The sequence below is a fragment of the Argiope bruennichi genome, chromosome 1, assembly GCF_947563725.1.
Source record: "Argiope bruennichi chromosome 1, qqArgBrue1.1, whole genome shotgun sequence".
Taxonomy (NCBI): domain Eukaryota; kingdom Metazoa; phylum Arthropoda; class Arachnida; order Araneae; family Araneidae; genus Argiope; species Argiope bruennichi.
In genome coordinates this window covers 57,016,795-57,042,314 of record NC_079151.1, presented here as the reverse complement: position 1 = coordinate 57,042,314, position 25,520 = coordinate 57,016,795, and the positions used below count along the sequence as shown (strand labels likewise).

Here is a 25,520-nt window from a genome sequence, read left to right as displayed (position 1 = left end):
CAGAAATAAATTGGAATTTCAAATGTCAGTAAAAACAACGTCTTTCAAGCTGATGAATAAATTGGCATGAAATCTCTCTCCGAGTTAAAAAAGACACATTTAAATCAGAATAATTAAATAATTAATTCAATCTTTGTTAAAAATAAGTCACTCAGTTAAAAATGTGGTGTATGATCAGAAGGACATTGCATGAATCACAAACATATTTTCTTCAAATGGTGTTTGTATTTGAAATAGTCTGTACTTAATATCTTGATTGCTGTGGGGGTCACCGGTGTTCGGCGAGGCCCATATAAATTACGTTATAAGAAATTTAGCGCTGTCATTATGTTGAACAAATTGCTACCAAAGTAGAATAGCGAAAATTGAAGAGAAATTCAATTTATATTCAAAAGATTCTGAGATATTTTAATGGATATAATATTATTTCCATTCTCCCCTTTATTGCTATGGCATACTAATTAGTATTGATTGAGTTGGCATCTTAGTTTTTAAATATGAATTCCATGAAATGGTCTTAGAAATGTAATTATTAATCTCAAATGTATATTTTTATATTTTTCAATCAAATTTTAACAACAAAAACAAATGCTACATTTTGTTTTTTACTGAAAGGAAAGATTAAATGATCTATAAAACTGAAATATAAGTGCCCATTATCATCAATCTTATGTGATTACTTCATTAGTAATGTTTTAAATATTATTAGTCGGTTAATTACACAGATTAAAGCGATTAAATACGACTTGTTCTGTCTTTCTTAAGAACTACTGTCATCTGTGGTATAAAAAATTCAAGGCAAAATAAGACAGATATATTCTTTTTTTATTTGTTTGGTTACAGCTAGACGACGGTGTAATCTGATAAAGGCCGCAAAATTCATTTGCTTAAATGATGGCGCTAGATCTAGAACGAACGATGGGAGAAAGGGTTGGCAAAAAAAAGCTTCTCGCTTAAGAACTACTTCAGAGGCTTGCTGCTACGCTGCCGACGATACATTCTTTTTGGAACGATACGTGTTTATTGAAGAAGCTCTTAGTGGAAGCAGGGCTTGGGCGTGGGGCCGACTATCAGAAGGATGGTGGTGCCAACGGGTTTGTTCGGAAATAAGGATAGATATTTCTGGAATAGCCATTACCGAGAGTCCGGCCGAATCTGGAAGAAAAAAGAAAAACACGTTAATTCTTGTCTTTGGATGTAAGAGTAATGATATGATTATTAATTAATATATAAGTTTTATTTTGAAATTAACATGTAAGATAGTTTGGGAGAGACATCTTAATAATGAACCTTGGTTGAATGACGACGGCAACACTTGAATTTACACTTTTCCCCTCGAAATACCCAAACATCCTTCCATAGAAATGATACTTGACTCCAGTGGATTTAATGCTCATCTTGTTTAATGACATTTAAGGACTATTTAGTGGTAAGGACTATGTCTAATAAATTGAACGATATAGTTTCCTATTTCAACACATTTTTTAATTCAACATCATACTAATGATTTTTTCAGGCTAATTTATTTTTTTATTTTAACAACTTAGTTTGGAAAAATGCACATGTTTTTATTTGTTTTTTTATGACATGTTAGCGAGACACCCAAGTTTGTACTTATTATTTCTCATTTATACTCTCAGAGTTTATAAATATTATAATTTATTTTGAACATAAAGAATGATTAGAATTTTATCAATTATACTTTGCAAAGTGTTGATATTTATTTATTTGGAAAGTAAGCTAATAACACTTTTTAAATCTATATGCCTGCAACATCCCTCAACTCAGCGGCATGAAGCATTTCCTAGTCCACAATTGGCCATGTTCATGCTCTCTTCATATAATCAGATTTCTTTATCGCGATTCCCATGCTGCTAAGACTGTGTTTCCAAGCCACTATAAAATATCATCTTAATTAATACTTGGAAATGAATATGTCATTTTAATATATATTATATAATGACTGGTATAACACTAAAGGACGAGGTTATGCTTATTTAAATCGGTTTCATATTTTTAATAAATTAATAATAAAGCGAAGAACTTACTTACATTGCATTTTACTTAAAATAGAAATTATTTTTATTAAAATTTTTTTAATTAATCGATTTAAATTCTTTGAATAATTTCTTTTACTACATATTTAAGTTAAAAATAACATTTTTGAATTACTATTCTGATAATTTTCTTAAGGTCATCTTATTACTTCGTTTGATACATTTGTACACAGCAACCTGTTAATTGTCAGAACCGAATTCAGTCCAGTAAGAGGCCTTTAAGCAATAGAAATCTTGGGGCATTTTTTTCGATATCAGATTTATTTTTATCGGTTTTAAATTAACCTTGATATAAATAGATTTAAATAGTAAATTTTGGCAAACTGAAATAATAAGACATTAATTTCGGGTCACTTTCTGGAAATTTAGCGTCAAAATTGCAAAATTAAAATTAAAAAAAATATATATGAAATAACTTTTTTAAAAAATGATAAGATTTCTTTCAACACAATTTAAATTTTATTTATTTATAGGATGTAATGCTTTCTTAAATTATAAAGCAATATATTTTTTGAGAATCGTAAAGCAGCATAATTTTAGACTTACGAAAGATAATTAATGAGAAGTTTTGTTAGAATAATTTTCTAAAACTTAAGTAATACTTGGTTTAAATTTGAGTAATCTCGAATCTACAGTCTCAGTAAATTCGACGAAAGTACAAAACTTAATTGTTTTGAAAATGCCTCAAATAATCTTCAGGTCTCCGAGACCCCTAAAGTAGCGGGGGTTCCTAAGTAGTTACTCCCGTTACATATTTAATAATATGGGCTTGATCGATTGATGAAAGACTTTATCGATGCGATTTTAGCCAAGCCGGTTGTACTATTTGTATTCCAATTACAGCGATTGTTTTTGAAAAAATAATCAATAGAAATCCTTCTTTGCATGAGTAATTTATTCATTTGAAGAACAAAATACAATGGGTAATCTAATTTTTTGAAAAAGAACATTAAAGACAAAAAGACACAGCACATAGAACTGTGAAATGCCCCTATTAGTGTCATTCGGATCATGACCAAATTGAGTAGTGGGAGACTTTGATGTTCGACTAACAGTCACAGGTTTCTGACAAGGCATTGGACTAAATAGGTGGGGCGCAGGCAAATCCATTAAAAATATTATTAGCCGAGTTTCCAAATAAATAAATTTGTGGAAAATCTATAAATTCTATGAATGATAAAATATTTGGACTACAATATGGGCTTATACTGAATAATTAAGATAATTATTAAATACATTAAGGTATAATTAATTACAATATAATGATTATCCAATATATTATAAGTTTATAAAACAATGGAATAATTATTCAATCAGTTGAATAAGCTCATTGTTTCTTTATTACAAATTTAATAAATAATTGCACTTATTTGCAAGTAAGAAATCATTATCTATTAATTATGATTAATTTTTAAAGTGTTTTATTAAATTATTAATTAGTATTTTAATAAATTTTTCCTTCAAAATACATATTAAAAAATAAATAAAAAATTATATCTTTATAGAGTTTCTATATTTATATAAAAAATAACGAAAATGAATTATTAAAATATTGATTTAGTTAAGAATTTTTTGAAATGTGAAAAGATTTTATTAATTATTAAAAGGAGGATGTTATGATTTAAACTGCATTGGACAGAAAAATGTCTCAATCACCACTGTCGACTAGTGGATATAAAATAACAAACACAAATAACATATCTCAATGCAAACTTAATAAGCGACTCTATAATTAACAGTAGAACTGCATTTAAATCTCTTTTATAATGATGCCAGTCACAAGAAACATCGGATCTACTTTCATTAAACAGATGAAGCTATTGACTAGGTCAGGAACAGTTGTGGTGAAATGTAAGAATTGAAATCGAAACAAAGCATAAAATCAGTAGTAAGAAGTGTAAACTTTGGAACAATTATGAGAAATTTATATTACTAATAATTGCATATTAAATTTTTTTATATGCTAGTCAGTTGTATTTTCATTCTTTGAATTATATAAGCATTTTTCTGAAATTCTCATTACAAAAGTGATATGAAAAATATTTTAAACTGACTAATATCCTTGAAATGTTCAGAATTAAGACAGTTTTTTAATGTCTAATATTATTAATTTTAGAATTACTTTTATTAAGATATTTCAATACGTAAAATCTTTTTATTGTCTGAGACACTTTTTTAACTGAGAACGTCTATTAAAACAGTTGTTTTTCAAAAACCGCTGATTTTTTTTATTAATAATTTATATATATATCATTTATATGCGTACTTCAAATTTTTTTCACAAATGATGAAGTGTAAGAAGGGTTTTAATGAGTCAATTAATTAATAATATTCTTCTCAATGACATTATTGTTCATTACTTCGTAAATATTGGTAAACATGACATGAGATTTTAAGAACAGTAATTTTTAATGTAATTGAATAGAATTTTGAGTTTATTTAAAACTAACAAGAAACGTTTCCAAAAAATTTAAAAAATAAAAAATATGTATCAAAAATAAAATTAGAATTGTTCAAAGTCTAAGCATTAAATTTTCTTATTTGTAAAATCATTTGCATCTATTCAATTATTTAATAAATTTTGAAAAAATTAATGGAAATTAAAGAAAGAATTGCATGAAAACGAAACTGTTATCATTGCAGAGGTAAAAATTTGTTTCTTAAGAATGTATAAAAAAGTATTTCTTGTGGGATTATTCGCTCCAAAGTTTCCACATCGGAAAAATATCATTTAATTTCTGATTAATTAGCTTTTAATTTAATTAGTTTAACACAATTAGCTTTTCCAGTTTGAAAGATTAACAATGTTTCTTCTCTTGTTTTAAATAATAAGTGTTCATAGTTTATTTGAACTCAGCCGAGATGTTTAGTAGGCGACGTAGGCGAAATCTCTATAAGATTTATATTTATTTACATTAAAATTTTCATTTCTTTATTTATATTAAAATATTCATGAAAGATATTTAAGACATAGTATATTTTCGAATAATTGATATATGATAACCATTTTGAATAAACTCTCAAACCGAATAAAGAAACAAGTTCATATAAAAAATTTTATATAAAAATGGAATGTTCAATTTAAAAATGGGAATTCTGATATTCAAAACAATTAGCCCTTTGTTGGCTAAATGAAATTTGTACAAATATGGAGAGTATCTCTAGTGTTTCATTCGGAAATTATATTTAGGAATTAAAGTTCAGACATTCTCACTTCTTTGAATGCATTTCTAATGACTTTTTCAAGAAAATGTACTTTATTAAATAATTTTCTTAATACTTCGCTCAACTGAGTAACTCTATTTTTAAATGTTTATAGTTCACTTGCAGATCCATTTGCACAAGTAGTAGGTGTAAAATTAAATTTTATCTTCTTAGTTCGCAAACATTTTTTAAACAGCTTTTTTTATTACTGGTTCACTCTCTGAAAAGAAAAACTTCCGTAACAATTCAAAATATTTGAAAAGTTTCTCCAAGCACCTTTTGCAACATAAAATAAAATTTAGTAGCAAATATTTGTTTACTGGTGTGTAAACATTTCTTCTTCAAACTTCGCAAGTAAATCTTAATTAAAATCTCTTAGAAATAGATACAATTCTTCCTTTTTTTGCTTTTTTTTATATATATCTTTTTCATGATGTTATCGTATTTTTTAAAATTATTTTGTTCCATGTGTCGAATATAAAAAGAGAAAGTATTGTAATTATCAAAAAGTCATTTAAGTATGGCCGCCTGTTTATATATATATATATATATATATATATATATATAGCTTTTTATTAAATTCCTTTATGGGGTTTTAATACATGTGTATTTGGCCATGTATGTATGAAAGCCAATAACTCAAAAGCACAAAAAGTGTGACAAATACAGGTTTTTGGTCTTCAATTATAAAGGGCAGTTATATATGAGATTTTGAACAACTGTTCTTCGAAATTAAATATAAAACGTATCGTATCTTTCATCAAATTGATTTTCAAGAATGTCTGTCTATCTAGCTGTCCAAATACAAGTGAACATGATAGCTACAAAACAAAATGTGGAAGAAAATTAATTAGGTACTTATATTTATAATTTAAAATATAGATTTGCATTAAAATTTGAGCTAAATTTTCAAAGATTTGGCAGCTTTTCAGTATCTGACCGCCTTTCGCAAGCCTGTATATGCAGCTCAAAATTTTAATGAATTGGATAAATGAGATTTAGTGTATGATCTTGTTAGTACAGTTGTAATTCTGTACCCATATAGGATTCGATCGGTCGAAAAAAAGCCTCTAAAATGCATATTTGCGTTTCTTATTATAATATGAAGCATAAAATTCTCTTGATGCGGGCCTTTGAAATTAAAAATCTGAAAACTGGTCATTTTCATGGCCCGTTTCCAAGGCCCATAATTTTTTGCTGGACAAAAGGAAAAAGAACTGTTTTAAAGAGTATGGTGAAAGTTTCGGAGAGAATATTTTCACTGAATCAATTTATCTTAATGCGCGAAACCGATAACAATCGTAAATTGCTTTTTCAAAATTTCTGTCAATTCTTCAAATTAAATCTCCAAATTTTATACTTCATTTTACACAGTAATGATTTAATCTTTATTTATCAAATTCACTCAAATGCATGCCTTATATTGTGTTAAACGTTTTTTGTCATTTTTCGATTAATAGATATTGTTTGACTCCGCGCCTCAGTGAAAGATAATTAAATCTATAAAATTGATTTTAAAGTTTTAAATCCGTATCAGTTATTTTATTTATAGTTGAAATTGGCAAATATAGTAATTTCACAATGAATTGGTGAATATTTTTTAAATTCAAGATCTTACTTTAGGAATATTTACAAAGTTCTCTTCTTTTCATTGAAATGAGTCTGGAATTCTTTATTCCCACTAGATTATACATTTTTAAATGTTTTTCATTTAATATTAATAATCATACTTATATTATCTTTAGATATACTGATGTTTTATACTGTTCTTGAAAGTAATGAAATTTCTCAAGGAAAAAAAATAGTGTTTTTTTTTTCTTTGCATATTTTAATACGTCGTTTTGAAATAAGAAAATTTCATAATACCAGGCGATAATTTAAAATCTAAGGAAATAATTTTTAGGAAAATAAAAATGTTTTCGGCCAAACGATATAATAAACTAATAAAAATATTTAACTCTAATAAAAAATATTCAAAAAATCGTTTGTACAATTCTGTAGATCTTGTTTACAGTTTTCAATAAATTTTAAAAAGATGAAATTTAGAATGAAGCAGAGAATGAATAATTTAGTTGATTAAGTTAAATAATATGCTATCGAAACGGACACAACTATGAGTATATTTATATTTCATAATGATGATGATTATTTATAACGGTAAGCATATCTTTATAAATGAAATTTATATCTTTAACAAATATTTTAAATGAAAACATTTTATTACTGCTTGAAAACTTAAAATAACGAAAAGAACGTCGTTGAATATTATATAATTATTGCTATATAATTTATAATGTAATTTTTTCTAACATATTTTTAACTGCATATTTTTATCTAATGTACTAATAAATAAGTTATTTTCTATTTTCCATGAGAACTAATTTCTATTTATCATGGTAGCTGTTCCAACAATTTCTTAAAATTTCTCTATTTTAATAGTACTGGGTACTGCCAGCCACTTAAAGACTAAAATAAAATATAAATGATTTGCAATTTATAATTCAATATTTGTCTAAACTAAATTTATTATAAAACCGTATAAAATTTGACTACTTTTACATCACAAGCGCGAGTTGAACATTTTGTTAAAATTTAAAAATCGTTTCATAATGGAATGATTTCTCTGAGAATTATACTTTTTATCATAAAGTTCACTACTTTCAGTTTTGCATTTTTCAATATTTAATTTTAAGAAGTTATGAATTATGGAAATTACATGACACTTTATTTTGAGATTTTTGTGACCATATTGGTATATCAACGATATTTTTTTCTCTTTAGAAATAACAGTTTCATAAAATAAATTATTTATTGAAAAAGAATTTATAAATTCTGAATAGCATAGTTCTCTCTCGGTCTTGAATGCCTGAAATGCTTTCTTGCAAATAACAAAGGTTAAGGTAAAATCAGCAACTTTGTTTCAACAATAAATTCAATTCCAATACCAAATTAAATATATTATTATTATTATTATTATAATGCTTGGTAATGTAAGTACAAAATTATATAAAATATAATAGTCTTAAATTCAGATAAAATATGAATTAAAAGCACATTCATATAACTTTAAAAAATCCATACAAACCTTATTAGTAATAAGTTATTATGAGTATTTACTAAGTGAAGTCTTACAACGTTAATCACATAACTCATTAAAATGTTTGATCAAATCACAAATTGTGTCATTGGTTTTGAATGGAATATGAGTTGATTGTCAGTATTAATAAACGCTGATATAAAATCATGAATCTGAATACTTTTATACATAAATAATATTTGCATTGCTTTGATTAATTTTTATTATAATCTTTCTTCGTCTTTCTTGTACATAGCTGAAAACTGATTATATATATATATATATATATATATATATATATATATATATATATATATATATATAATCGAAGAATTATATTTACATTTGGGATTACTTTCATATGTTTTAATTCTATTTCCCATTATTGTCAAGTTGTATTTTTTTTTCAAAACATTTTAGAATTAATTTTTTTGTTTTGTATTTAGGCCTGTTTCAAATTATACAAATTTGCAGTCTTCCATTCTAATATTTCTAATTTGCTCTTGTTTTTGTCGTTTGCCTTTTAATTTACCCTAAGCGCAAGCAGTACTTTGATGTTTCGAATTCTGCAGAAACTTTTAAGCTTTAATAAAGAAAAAAAGAAGCATTCCTACCATTTAGTTATTTGTATCTTCTTTGATAGACGAAAAGAGAAGAAAAGAATTTACTTTCTGAACAATAATTTGTGAGACTAAAATAGTAAACTAACGTTCCTCTAGTGCGTATTTTAATGCTACAATAATAATAAAATTGAGCATTTTAATAACGATAATTTTTTAAAATTGGAGCAAATAGCTTTTTTAAAACAATAATGCATGTCTTTAAAAAGAAAACATAATATTTGTTCAGAAAATAATTTTTCGTTATACTGCAAACAATATATTTATTATTTAATTAACTGTAACTGCTTATTATGAGATAAACCATTACATAATAAGTAGTTACATTTTGCTTTAAATGTAAAACAATCAGATGAAATAGAATCAATAAGGAAATAAGATACATTTAAAGTATTTTCAAATATTAGAACATGGCAATTAATTATATGATAGAGATGAGTTCAAGTTCCCAAGACTTATAATAAATTTTGAAATAAATGAAGAGTATCAAAATAAGTAACTTTAGCATCAATATTTTAAATTCTTCCAGATCATGTGCCAGTGTTGTAATTTTTATTATCATATTAAATTTTATCATCACCCATAGAAAATGAACTTGCCATCAATAGAGAGGATAATGAACAATGATATTTAAATATTTAAAAATAAATTTATTGTTCAAATTCAATATCCATTGGAAAAAATCATGGATTCTGTATTTAAATCTATAAGGAATCAATTTCATAGAAATCTTTTGGAGTTCATGGAAACAATTCAGAGAATTATCAATCTCCTTTTATGTATTTTTATCCAAATAGAGGTTTTCACTATAATCACTCATACGTTTCAATACAATTAGTATGTAATGAAATCATTTGACGAAACGTCATAGCATCATTATGTACGATTGGATTCAAATTGTAAACTTATCTAATAAACAAAGATTTTAGACCTTATTTTCCTTCATTATTCAGGATCAAATCCCTTTTTGACAATCACTGTAATGAAAAAAAAAAAATTATTCGCCTAAAAATATTTTTCTAGTAGTTGATTTTTAACCTACCTAATTTTTATGACGATTTCATGATGTCTACTCGGTATCAAAGAATACCCAAAATTAAACTGGAGTAGTTGACATACTACGTGAGTAAGGATAGGTTCTATTACAATTCAAAGAATAATAAAGCAAATAGACTTAATTCTCTGTGAATTAAACAATCATTTTGCTGACAGAAAAATTTTTTTTTATACCGAGGAAACATTGTTTGCGGAACAGTATCGAATTTTCTACTCAATCTTCTAAAACACAAAAATCAGAATTAATCATTCTATTCTATTTACTGCAACAATGCATTGGCTCATTAAATAAATCAACACTATTTTAAATTAATTTTGAAAGATAGGAAAACCCATCTCTTTCTCTCTAAATTAAATTAAATTAAATGGGCCGGAAAACAGAAAAATGCCAATATATCAAGTATTTGTATGAGTTACTGACATCAATGTTTTTGAAACTTCATTTCATTTTATGCGGCTGAAAAATTATGATTTGTTTGTTGAATCGGTTGTAATCGGTCAACGGAAATTAGAATTAGTTTAAAGATTTGTGCTCAGTTTTATATCAAAATTATTTTTAATTTTCTAGCAATTGATTTACAGTTTCTAAAATAAAATATTTATTCAGCAAAATATATATAAATTATTATCACCTACACACAGGCAAAGATTTTTTAAAAATATTTTTAATAAATTGGAAAAATTATCTGATTCCTTCTTTATACAAATTACTACTTCCCCAAATATCCTATTAATTTGTATTAATTGTAATTAATTAATTTAAACTGTGTTTTAAACGTTTTCTCACTAATGGTGAGGAAGTTTGAAGTAGATTGTTGTAGATGAGATGGTTATGGGTCAAAATATAGATATTCTCTTCAAAATAATCTTTAATATGCTTTAAAATGAAACTTAAATATATTTGAACTTGATTAAAATTTCAACTTATTTATTCCACGGCTTGGCTATCATTTTGTCAATGATAAAGCTATAATGTGTTTTGCAAATCAAGTTAAATTCACATTCGGTAATCTGCTGCATCTTTTTAGATTTACTTTCAGACGTTAAAACATTAAAAGCTGCATTACCATCAAGCAGTGATTACTATTTTACTCATTGCAAATCTGACATCAATTTTAATGGAAGTATTCACTTAAAAATATAAATTAGTATTACTAAACTAATAATAAAATGCGATATGTAGATGTAAATAAAAGTATTTAACCACCTGTCTATGATCAAATATTTTATTAATACTGAATTGCATATAGCATTTATTACAGCTTTATTTAAGACATTTTTTTTATCATTTTAGCACTATATTGAAATAAAGAAAAGCAGCCTAAGATTATATTACGTGATCGAAATATATGAATACATATATCAGATGCAGAATCTTATCATAAATAATTGAAATTAAACTGAATATACATATTGTTTTTCTATGAAAATACTTAAAACTTTTAAAAGTGATAAAACTTTTGAAATTGCTCTATAATTTTACCAGGCAATCGTTATTCGACTGTTTAACTATCTTTTATTACAAGATGTATAAAAAAATTGGCCTAATTTAAATTTCTGAATTAATGTATAGTTTTTTTTCCTTCTTATATAATCACTGAAAAGAGACTATGAAAGTGAGAGAAACAGGAGAGGAAGATGACTGGTAATTTAATATTTATTATTGTTTAAGTATTCATAATGGGGTATCATATAAATATCCAAATGCGCCATCAACATTTAAGTTTGCTTCTGAAATAAATCTTATTAATATTTCGATGCAATTCGACTTTTTAATTTTGGAAATCTATACCTTTCAATGAAATCAACAATCACTTCTGTAACTTATTGTTCAAAATTATAATCCTCTCATTTTATCTCCAAACACATTGATTATTTACTAAGCTAGGAATATGCATAGTGTGTAAAACATTTTGAAGACTGGATTTATAAAATTAAATAAAAACAAATAATTCTATTTTTAAGGTTATATATTCAAAGTAAGGTTCTTCGGCTTCAATAAATTTGTTATAACGGTTTAATAATGACTCGAATGCTCGTTCGAGTTCCCTTTGGGAGATCACCTTCAAAGCTCGAGTTGGCGGTATTTGAATAGCCACAATTTCATCAAAATAACACCTTTCAAATTTTATTTAAAATTTTGGGAATAAAGAGAAGTTAAAGGATTTTCAATCCGGTGAATGATTTAAAACGCAGTCATTATTTTTTGATAAAATTGTAGCATCATTAGAGAACGTGAGTTGTTAATTTAGTACACACTTTTGTTTTTCCCAAATCTTCATGCAGGATGGTTCGATTTATTTATTTTTTGTTTTATTTAAAGATTTTTTCATTATTCTCAATGATACATAGCAATAGTTTACCACGAAAACTAGCATTTTTTTTAACAATCCCAAGTATTGATGAACTTGTCCTCCTAGATGCTTATCATCCCCTAGAGAATTTATTCCGTCAAAAAATCGTTTGTGTCATAAGAAAACATTAGATCTACTTAAACAAAACTCTTTGTAAAATAGTTTAATTAAATTATACTAATACTTTCACAAGCACTTTTTCCAAATTTTGCAGGAAATTTAATTACAGCTTTTTGTTCCATTTTGCAAATTCAACATGAATATATATATATACGCCTCTAAGAAACCAGAATATTGTTTGAGATACTTAACAAATGCATTATGATTTTGATGACACTTCCTCTGATAGTTAACATAACATAAATAACAGATGGTGCGACTGTAGGTTGAGATCCAGTGCTAAACTTAAAATTCTTTGACACACTGAGTAAATGAACCATCTTGTACAATCTGATAACTCTCTGTTAAAATTAAAGAGGCAGAATATATTAAAATATAGCGAACAAACAATTATTGAAAGTAGGAAGCGAAAAAAAAAACTAATTTTGCATGCTGATACAAATGACCCAGAGAGCACTATAGCTCGATTTTAGCGCATAAATTCTCGTCTTTATTACATTTTCTCGTCTACTTATTTAATTCCCGTCTTATTATTATTCATTTAAATCTACTTATTTAATTCATTTGAATTCCCGTCTAGTTATGAAAAGCAATTAACGAATGATAAAATAGCTGACATGAACCTTATATATGGAATAGTTGATGTCAACAGACTGAGCGAGGCATGATTATATGCGAAATGTTCTCAAACATGTGTCTTCCGTATCTCCAAATATTTACAAATTTGCATTCTTATGTAACAGGCATAATACTCGATGAACACGGCAGTGTGGATAAATCCCATGGCAAACGCGATCGCCTGGTCAAAACTGATTTTTTTTTGTTGTTGTTGCAAGAACCCTAAGAATTAAGATCTATGAAACACGTAGTGACCCAATTATAATTTTTTATAGCAATTTTTATAATTGCAGCAAATGTGCCCGAAATGCTGTAATTTTTCAAAATAATTAATGAGTCATCTTTCACTCCTGCGAAACTTGCTATGAACATGAAAAATTTTGAATACTTATGTTGAAATGGCATGTATACGCTCTGTCCAGGTTTAATTATCTTAAAATGAAGAGTTTCTACCCTCTTTCAAATTGACATCTCAGACTGCTGGAGTTATTCATTTGGATCACTCTTCTATCCATGCCTTTTAATGAAAATCTCTACTGTTTCTGTACTTTCTACTTTTTTTTAACAATGTATTTTGAATTTTGAATCAGTTTGAATATCAATTTCTTTTAGCCCCTTGAGTTGGTTGGTTAAAGTAGGAATATTTTAACTGGTGGGAAATTATTCAGTCCTGTAAAGCTATCAAGCTAAATACTAAAGGAAAGAAGACTCATCAAAAATAGTATTGCAAAGAGAAAAATAATATCGAGGGAGAGGGCAAAAATGTTCCCTTTACCAGACTTGGAGAACTGATAAAAAAACATTTTTGATTTATTTCATGTTTTTATAACTAAATATGAAGCAGAAGGCGAAATAAACATACTTTTTGCAAACCCCACATATTTGAAACAGTGATGTTACTTGGAAGGCAAAGAAAATGCATCGATGTTCCTGGTGTCAGACTCGGTGGATAGCTAGCAAAAACAATATTTTCCCTTTTATTTTAAGCTTTTATGGCCAAATATGTCAAAGGAAGGGAAATAAATACTTTTAACCTTGGGCATTATTTGTTGCACTTTGAGTAACAGAAATATTTTATCTTACCTCGGCCGTCCAACGATCGCAAAATATTTGTCGAGCTCTTGCAGATAGGTCCTGAGTTCATCCGGAGTGTTGAAGACCATGGGCTGAGTGGGGAGTTCAGCAATAATTTCCCCTTGCTCACCATTGTTAATGGAAGCCTGAACAGCGATGGCGCACAATAACGTGGAGATGACCAGCAATCCTAGCATGGTCATGACTGAAAGAAAAATGCCAAGTATCAGGGCTATCATACTATGAAATTGATTAGCGATCAGTTTCTTGTCTAATTTGATCTTTCGTTATATGCGCCAATTATCTCATTTTTAAACACATAAGCTAATATTAAGTCATTTATAGATGTTATAATTCAATACAAAAATTATATAGAATTCATAAACATCATGACTTTTCCATAGACTGCTGTTTGTGTCAAACAAAGAGTCTCAAAATTAAAGTTAAAGTATTTATATTATATATAAAGTATCTACATTTTTTTTTTCCTTTGCTTTGTGTTTTTTGCACATATTTATTCCCTGTAGTATAGCGTGTTGATTCCAGACTACCACTATATTTTTGAACAAGTATTGGCATCATTATATAGCCAAAGGCGAAAGTCAATATTTTAGAAATATGTGAGACGTTGATAACCTCATTTTTTCTTAAAATGAGTTCGGCACCTTATTTTATTAAGTTTTATTAACAATTGACACGTGTAGCTATCTGATATAGGACAGTTTAAATCCTTTATTAACTCTGTTTTTTGTTGAATATAATGCCTATCTCAGTTCAGCGAAAGTTATAGATTGATTTGATTTGGCTTTAGCACCTCATATAACAGAAAAGTAACATTGGAGGCGATGTTAAAAATTAAAAATGACGTGCATACCAGTGCAGAAAATAAAATATCAATGAAATGGATTTATTTAATTATTTTGTGTTTCAAAGAATTTTTTGAATTATCTGAAAAATAGTTTTTAAAGAAATTTTGGAGACCGTTTACTTCATTATTGAATGCTGCAACCAAGATTACTGCATTCAAAGCCATCGAGTGCGTTACAGTGACAATCACAAGAACCAAATGAATTTTTACAAACGTTGTAGAATTTGAAGAATATTTTTAAAAACCACAAGAATTTTATCTTCAAAATATTTTTTGTAATTCTGATTTTTATTATATTTTTTTAATATTATTAAATTATTTTTTCCATTTCACTGTTCTTTGATACTAAAGCTTTGGCTGTATGGGGAAATGTATTTGTAAATATACATGTGAAATAGAACATTTTCGTTTTTCATTAGGAATACATTATTGATGACACTTTATCGCAAAATTAAACTTCATTCTTGCAAAACGTCTTTTAGAAAATATGGATCAGAAAGACAACAAAAACTGTTGTTGTATATAATTATAAATGAAAAATATAATAAAACGAAATAATAACTTGCAAATGAATTTCTAAAGTAGGTGACTAAATTGGAAAGGCGATTTCTGGTGGAGAAATTTTTTTATTTCAATAATCTTAATTTCTGATTCATTTTTATATTTGATTAATGTATATTTTAATTTTGAAATTTCAAATTTCCTTTTCTCAAATTCTAAATTTTGTTAAATTTTTATAAAATGCATATTTTTTCTCAAATTTGGTATAATATTTTCTCGATATTCTCTGCTGTTCATTTCCTAGAAAATAATCTATATGTCAATTTAAAATGATTTTGTTTTTTAATGTTTTATAATAAGAAAAAATTGAAAATTCGTGTTATTCATCAGTAATAAATACTGAATTGAAATAAAACATTTCTTTGTTCAAAATTTAGGCAGTGCTTTATAATTATTATATGCTTGCATTATAATTATATATTATAATTAATTATATGCTTGTTTTTAAACAAATTATTTGTTCGAAACTAAAAGATTTTTGATTTTTCTTCTTTTTTAAATCTATATTATTTCCAATTATCAGAATACTTTTGGCTTTCATATTCTGGTTTCATCAGAATTTTTTTCAATTTATATAAAATAAATTTTAAAAATTTCAGATTTTTCGAATTTAACAAAATTTTCGGAAACGAAAATTTAAAAATATAAATATTTTAGAATATTTCTCAAAAAGCAATTCATCTTGAGTGCTATCATATACCTTGTGCGTCTCTCCAAATGTGTTTGTATTTTTTAAAAGTAAAACTACCCGAATTTGCAGTAAAACTTTGTTAAATAAAAAAAATATAAAACGAATAGACTGCCTAAATTTTGTCTCTGACCGTTTATTAAGTGACATATAATCGGATAAAGCATGCGCTGTACAAAATAAAACTCGACTAGACTTCATTCATGGGAAATCGACGAATTCTTCCGGGTTAAGAGCCTTAAGACACGTGGGGATGAGTCTATGAACATTGAAATATTCATGTTGCTGTGTTATTCACTTTTTACATGTTTGAGACAGTAGTTGAAAATTTGCAATGCTTTTAGAAAATTACAGAATATACTTAGAAATTCAAATTAGTTATATTCATTCTTGGCCTTTAGCAAAATTCATTCTCATCATAAGAAGCTTTAAGCAGATTAGAGTAAATAAAAAGAATTGAAATGTAATTTGTAGATTCCAGACTTAAATGAGCATAGTTATGAAATAGGGAACCAATCCCCCAAATACTAATAATAAGTTCTCTCTACTACTAACAATAATAATGGAAAATATGTGTTCATATATGGGTATTGGCGTTCTTTTGGGCAGACTGTTTGGTCTAAAGTTATCGAATTTGGTACAAATATATATGGAAGGATTGGAAAAAATATATTGAAGCTATTTTTTTATAATATTATTTATAATTTAAATGAATTAAAAAGAAATTTTAGTGTTTTCAACGATAACTTCCAAAAATATCATTGCAAAATATTTGTTTTTAACATTATTTTAAAATTTAGAAAATATTCTTCTAATCATACTAATTTAATTCATATGTAATTTTTCCCCCTACATTTTGTGAATTTTTCAAATTATTTTTTGGGAATAGTTTTTAACAATTCATTTTATTTTTTAAAATTTATTTTATTTCGCTGTTTTAGTAGGAAAAAGAAAAGACCGTTCATAATTTTTTTCCGTTCGTAAAAATGAAAGAAAAAAAAAGATTTTTTTTGTGCACAGCTTATTAAAAAAAAGAAGTTACAATGTGGCGAAATACAGTGTGCAATTATCTGGACAGTTGCGTTTTTAATGGCACTGTAATATCATGATGCTTGCATACAACTGACAATCACCATAGTTCATTTGCACATTAAATAGAACATAAGTAACTCCATTAAAATAATGTAGTTTTAATTTCTATCTCAATTCAATACTCAATATACATTTTTTAAAAGAAATTAGGAATTTTAAACTCATAAAAGAATTAACTGAAATTAAACACAACCAACATTTTCGTCAGACCAATTGGCCGTCAAAGGCGGCAAATATTGAAATACAACTTATAAATAGAACGGTTTATAGAATATCACACAAATTATCTTATACTACATATTTCTAAAATTACTCAATGCTTTGTAAATTATCTGTACAGCAACAGATGAGAGTTGATTGCGAATTCCACACACATTTAAGTACAAATTGCTGCAATAAAGCCGGAAATTCAAAAAATTATGGCTGTTCCCTGACTGCTTTTTATATCATGCCTATACAAGGGTGGTTCTTATTCTTAAAACCTAAGGTTCCAAGACTTGCGCGTATTTTTGGCAGAAAAACTATAAGAAAATATTAAAATATTGAAATCAAAAGAAACGCGATAAAAATTATATATCATAACATAAGCGAGTATATATCTAGAACTTGTTTCTAGCAGAAGATATTTTCTCTGTTTAATATTGACAAATCATTAGTAATAGCATAAAACGGATTCTTTTGAAAACAGGATATTCAAGTGATAAACGGAGTTCGATAATAGAATTACTACAATAATTGTAGTTTGCTAATTCATTAAACAAAAAATATTAAAAAGTATGACTTGAATAATATAAGAGGAAGCGAGTAACAATTACATGACAACTAAATGACATGATCCCTTGAGTATTATCTAAGGTAGGTGACTATGTTCAAAAGTCAATTTTTGGAGAAAATATCATATATTTATTATTTAGCAATTTCCTTTATAAAATCATTTGAATTGTGTTGCTATATTCATTCTTTATGGGAAATTATAATACATTTTTATATTTAGATAACTTATATTTTAATGTTATTTTACAATGCTGTAGTTAAAAATTAAATGTTGTAATGCTTTTAATGCTTATATTTTCAATTTTTAAATTTTGGTAAAATCTTCTTAATGGAATGTTTCATTAAATTAAACTCTATTGTATATTTTTTATTCAAATCAAAAATAGAAATTTCTCAACTTGCTCCGCAGTTCCTGAATTACAGGATAAAAAATTTCTATATTTAGAAATATTGTAGTTTTAATGCTTCACAATGCGAACAAAATTTTAAGATTTCACATTATTTATGAGTTGAGCCTCAATATTTAAAGACTGGATAGAAATGCTACTTATCTCTTAATTATATTTCTTACGCTTTCTGCAAAATTTTGAACAAATCATTTGATCAAATTTAGAAATATTTTGTTTTAAACCATTTTTTAGCTTTAAAAAACATATTTCACCCGGCTTTTCATAAACTTTGATATTTTTGCTTTGATATATTTGTTTCATGGATTTTTTCAATCCATTTAATGCAAAAATTCAAAAATACAAGCATTTTATAACATTTTTCTAAAAAAATTTATCTTGGGGGAAAGTATTCATATATTTTAAAATAGATTAACATTATTCTTTCAATATCACTATGTAAGATCTCAGAGCTAAAACTGGTAAATTTTGAAAATACTAAAAGCTAAAATGTTGGGAAATGGCAAAATATTCAATCTGCTAGTAGAGAGGCTAGATTATTGGCTTCTTACACGCTGTTTTGAACTTTTTTAGAGAACTACCATGCACTATCACATTTATCACATTATAAAGCTCAGTTTGCCTTTTAAAACGAAAAAATGTTTTGTAAAATGTCTTTTTTTTTTTTTTTTTTTGCACTGACATTGTTTACAATTTTTGTGCATATTATATTATCAACAATGTTCAAAAGTATCCATGAAATGAATAAATAAAATTAAATGTGGTTAGGCTGTTCATAATTAGTCTCATAGATATTTACAGCCATTTAAACCTATAAAAGAAATATGCACGAAATAATATGCAGAAGCATATTTCATTGATAGATTATTTGAATCACAACTTCAGAATTTGATTTAGAATCAAAGATATTATTACTGATGCATTATTATAGCAATAAATAGCCATGGTTAACTAATTGATTTAAATAATGGCGATGTGCTATGGAAATTTAGAGAAGGATCGCACAATTTTGTATCATGAATCGTGTTGAGGTGTTCAGGATGATGTTTAGGTGGTATCAACTTCTCAGAATTTCCAGCTACTGGGAGAAATTTATTATTGAGAAATTTAACCAAAATTTTCTGTATGAAGAAGTAGATCTCAAGCTCAAAGTAGGAGTGTTGGAAATGGGTCTCAAACTTGCGAGCATCCAAAAGAAGATTCTACTTCCAATGCACCGTGATTCCTAAAAAATTCGTGAGAATAAAATTCAACATTAAGTAATCTCGTTTTCTTAATTAATTTTTTATGTAATTTTCGAAGCATGAACATCATAATTATATAAGTCTTTATATTATTGCGTAGCGAAGGCAAAAAAACCTAAGTAAAAAAAACTGTACTTTTTTTTGAAAATTTACAATTTACTTGAATATTTATCATAAGACATGGCGCACTTAATTAAAATAAAAGTGTAGTGACAAAATTCTAATCCAGATTGAAAACTCAATCTAAAGTTATAGCAAGTTTTAAAACATATGTGCATTGATCATTGTAAAATTATTGATTTTGGAAACAATGTAATTAGAGTTTTATAAAATATTTTTATCTCTTTTTGCAGAATCCATGCAATAAATTTCAAATATTTTGGATAAAATGTTTATATATTGAATAATAAATTATTATTTCATTTTTCATTTAGCCTTTCATTAATGAAATAACTTTTTTAGATGTTACTTTGATATAATTTTAATCAGATTTTCTTTATAAAGATCTCGATTTGTAGAAAAAATATGAGTTCAAAATGTTTTTTTTTTAAATGAATTCTAAGGTTAAATATTTAATACTTTGTTCACAATTTTTATGATTTTTTATGAGCTAGTCATCATTTTTCTTGAATAAGTAAATTTACGAAATTTTGTTTATTAACATATCATAAGTATAAAAAAAGTTACTGTATTACTTCTCTAAGTTTGATTCTCTTGAATTTCATGAAAAAAGTTTTAACAGAAAATATTTGTTATTTCTCAAACCAAGATTTTGTATACCAAAATTGTAGAAATGTAGTATAGAAAATTTTCATACGATAATGCAAATCAGAAATATATTATATATATTTTTATGAGCATATTTACTAAAAACTTGCTCTTTGTTATTATAAATTAAATTATAAAAATCTTTTATCAGAATTAAGTCCCGATTTTGTTTCCATTTTTACTTTAATAGTATCAACATAAAAACCAAAACAACAACAAATGTATTCAAAAACAGTTTCCTTTCATACAATATACAATAATTCAATATTTTAAAAATGGTCTGGTGCTCAGATTTTGTTACAAATGGTTCAATAAGATCTTCAGCGCTTGCTTGGTCGAAATTTTGAATGATTAGCGTAATGATCATAGAAAATCGATAAAGATTCTTAAATGAATATATTTAGTAATTACTCATCTGACAAACGAATGATTAATCATAAAAATCATTGCAGCATTTAAAAATTATTGGACACATTATAAATCACTACATGAACTTAAAACAAAAAGCGATAGTAATTAAACGTTAAGTAGTCAGAGCAAATTTAATGTGTTGAGAGCTATTAATCAATACACTAGCAAGTTAAATCTGACAGACGTTGAAAACTGATTGCAGTGCAAACTCCCACTCAAAAAGACTAATAAACGTGTTAAATTTAAAACGAACGTTAAAGAAAGAAAAATAAGAGAGAGAAATTTAAAAAAACAGAAAGTTTTTGTTAATCGATTCGATTAAAAGATATATATTAATTCTGGATTTTAGAAGAATTAAGTGAACAAGCCCTTTACATTCTAAGAATCAATACGTTTTATTGATGTTTCAAAATATGAACGTGTTTCCTTTTGGGGGAGGAAGTGATGTCCCATGTTACTTATACAATTCTCTAAATCTAATAACCAAAAAAAGAATAAGAAATGATGAATCCGGCCTGAAGACTTCCTCAAGGGTCACCCTCAGGCAGGGATTCAAACAAGGGATTTTTTCTGTGAGGGCTCTGATTTTCGTCCAAAAATATTGACCCCTCGTGACCCAAAAATCCCCTGAAGAGCATTAGAGATAAACTAATTTCACATAAATAAAACAATAAATTATAACTTCCAAATTCAAGTGAAATCTCTAAGGCCTCAATTTAAGGGAATTTTCGGGTCACGAGGGGTCAATATTTCTGGACGAAAATCAGACCCCTTACAGAAAAAAAAAAAAAAGAAAGAAAAAAAAATCCTGGTTTGAATCACTGCCTGAGGGCGACCCTTGAGAAAGTTTTCAGGCCAGATTCATCATTTCTTCTCCTTTTTTTTTAATTCTTTTTTTGGTTAAGTTCATCTGTGTTTTAGTAGTAGCAGCATTAGCACTCTCTAAATACATTTGCATCTTTTTAAATTCTTTTTTTTAGTTTGATTCAGAAATAATTTTTTAAGTATTTTTGATTAATTTCTTATATATATATATATATATATATATATATATATATATATATATATATATATGATTCGAACCTTGAGAATAAATCATTTTAGCATTTTATGTTTTAAACTTGATTCCTCTACTTTCATTTTACTTTTTTATTTTTAAAATTTACTTAGATAATATACTTAATTAATATATTAATAATTAATATAATTTACTTAATTATATAGAAGCAGCGACAACGTGCACACGAAAAATATTTAATATCGTTGAAACGAGCATGCTTATAAATCCAGTTACAAAAGCAATGTACAGCATTTTTGTAATAGCATACAGTTAAAAATATTTTTGAAAATTTAATAAAATTTAAGGAAGGAAATTCTAAGGACTTAAAACTGATAGCATTGAAAAGCTTATTTCTTATATTTTAAAATGATGTAAATATGAAATTCGTGTGGAATATGCAAAACTTTGAGAAAAACTTTCAAAATTCGATTAATACTTAATTAAATATTTAATTAGACTTTTGATATGCCCTTTTTTATCAGAAAGATTTTAATGAAAGCCAAGCAATAGAAAAATTTGGCACTCTCGGTCCAGCAACCTCCCTTGACTAGACATCTGGAACTTGACATGTCTGAAACAAAATTAGTACAGACAGAGACAATAATCGAAAGAAACTATCAGAAATTCATAAGAACAAACAGTAAATCTTTATACTTCGATTTTCATTAGTTAAACCTAATCAAAACAATGTTAATTATTTTAATATTATTTGTTCAAAAATTCTACTCAAGGTAATAGTAATTAATTGAAAATCAATATAATTAAGCTATTAGAAATCCTATCTTAAACAGCGAGCAAAAGCCTTTTTCTTATGCATTGTACTTTTTTTGTCATAAAAATTGATACTTCCTAATTGTATTCTACACTTAATTTCAGACCTGATTTGCTTTAAAATCATATCGGATTAAAAAATAATATGAATTACTTTTAATTAATTAACAATCATACAAGACTAATATCAGTCAGAGAAGCAAATTAACGATTAGATAAACATATATCTGCCATGAGATTTGCTAAATCAAGGGGGAAAAATGATGAAAATATTTTTCTTACAATTTGAAAAATTGTTTAATTTCAAACGGTGGCGGCAAATTAGATTAAATAGGGTAAAAAAAAACTTCTATAAAGGAAAGAATTGAAAGGGTCATAGAACTTATTCGACATGACACAAGCAGATATTCGAAAAGAAAAAGGAACTATGATTAAAATTTATTTGAGCTATGTATTGCTTTTATTTCAAAAAATGTGGATAAATAGTTTTAAAATTAAACTGTCATGCCTGTACGATTTAAGAACGGGAAATTATAATAACTAATGGACAAAGCATTGATAAGCCTTTTCTGTATGAACTGGAATTTCTGGAAAATGTGAACATAATACTTCCGAGTTCAGTACATTTCTACTAGAAGATAGTAACAAGCAGAACTTGCTTTTCATGAGGATTACTCAAAATCACATTTACAAGACTCAAATATTATCCCAATTAAAATAATTGACTCTGTGCTATCTTCAAATATATCAGTTGTATGTATCATATTAATTATATTGTCACTATAATTTTAAAATTGGATAACAACGTTTGATTCTTGAGAAGATGTGAACGAAATCCTTTTTCAAAAGAAAGTTCATTGCTTCAACCTATATGTAATAGTAGTTTTTTAAAAGATTTGAATGTCTCTTTATAAAAGTGAAATTAAAAATCCAGTTTGCCTCTTTTTATTAAATAAACATAAATAAGAGGCAAAGGATGACGTTATAAGTTTAAATGTAGCAAAATATTGCTTGGTGGGCTGGAAACAGTAGACATTTTATTTTTTTTAATTATATTCTGAGAAGTGCATATAGGAGAGAAGAACAGATCAATTTTTATTTATGCTTTTAAAATGATTTCTTTTATATTTAAAAAGAAAAAAATTATTTTCTATTGAAAAGATTTATAGCACTTTAATTGCAGTAAAGTTCCTCAAAAATTTCCTTAAAAGTTGTATTTTATCTAAAAAAATAACGAAAAAGTTTTGGTATTTTCATTAAAAATATCTTGAGTGCATAGTCAAACCTCGTTTAACGAGTACCTTTCATAGCGAATGATATATGTAATAAACAATAAATAAATAAATTTTTAAATGACTCCATTAATGAGCGAAATTTTTCAAAACGAGTGGCTAAGAAACATCATAACGCCACACGCAGAATCTGCTGGTATCTTGGCTATAAATTTGTGTTTAATACTAGTTTGTTGATGTTTTTTTCTTGCAAATTAAAAGAATCAATATGTGAGTCTTTCGAAAAGCTAGGAGCTGCCTTCTGTAATACAGCAAAAATTTGTGAAAGATTTCTTCATGTAATAATTTACTCAATACAGCATCAACTTACCAATGAAATAAGGAAGATGTTGAAAGTACGCGATATTCCTACATGGGAAGTTGAGAAGTACCCAAACCACAAATTTATACAATGATAAGCCTTATTTATTATAATTGTGAAGAGTAGGTGGAAATAAATACATTCAGACAACTTTCTTATAAAAAAGCGTGCGGATAAGAAATTACTTTAGTATAATTTTCTTTGTGTATTTTCAGAATGGAATACATTATTTCATTTTGAATTGATATTATGGAGGCCGAAAGAAATATTAAAAAAAATTTCATATATTTTATTGCATGAAATGAGCTTAAGGCTAGCATTCAATCCAAATTCAAAATAAATTGAAATAAAGTTGCCAGAAATTAAAATGTTCGAATTATTCATAAGTCTAATATTCGAGATTATTTTACATTCTTATATATTTTTTTCTGTAAATTAAATAGATTTTTATTAAAAATTCATAAAAGAAATTCTAAAACAGGAAATGAAAAACTCACTTTGTCTAAAAATCTTTGCAGCTATGAAGTATTTCAACCGTTCGCTCCGTTCCTCTAAGACAAGACAACAGGTGATTCCAAATTCAGGCTTCCTCCGATTCTTTCAGGTTGTGGCTCAAATTTTCGGGGTAAAGGAAATCCACACCACAAACATTCGTATTTATAAGTGTTCTTTTGTGATACCTCAGATACCCCCTGGAATATACCTGTCACCGACAGACTTCTCATTCGCCCACGGTACATCTTTGTAGCTCCGACACCCGTCGAGTGCCGGAAAATACGACTGGGTCCGAGCACAATAGAATCTTGTCAATCTGCTTTGTTGCACTTACGCACTCTTTTATGCATCTTGCATGGGCTGTGTCTAAATTATCGGAGAATATTAATAGGAACGGTAAAACCTATTATATGAACAGCCTTCGTCTGATCGATTGTTCGTAAAAATCTTTTTTTTAATATCTGCCTAAAGAATCTTAGAAGATTATCTGAATTTCTAAGAACAATTTATTGTATTTCATAACGTGAATTTAACAATGAATATAAATAAATCGAAAAATTTTAATTCTTGACAAAAAAGAGAATCTGTTAAAATTCTTAGCATAATGTA

At 26.7% G+C, this 25,520-nt stretch overlaps 1 protein-coding gene across 1 annotated transcript; it reads right to left on the bottom strand.

Moving 5' to 3' along the window:
• Window positions 1-837: 837 nt before the first annotated feature.
• On the bottom strand, window positions 838-25,028 carry LOC129981365 (pro-neuropeptide Y-like). The gene is made up of 3 exons (XM_056092192.1): window positions 24,914-25,028; window positions 14,189-14,384; window positions 838-1,155 (listed from the first exon to the last, which is right to left on the bottom strand). The coding sequence occupies exons 2-3, from the start codon at window positions 14,380-14,382 to the stop codon at window positions 1,071-1,073; spliced, it is 279 nt and encodes a 92-aa protein (XP_055948167.1). The 5' UTR covers window positions 14,383-14,384; window positions 24,914-25,028; the 3' UTR covers window positions 838-1,070.
• Between the last annotated feature and the right edge of the window lie 492 nt (window positions 25,029-25,520).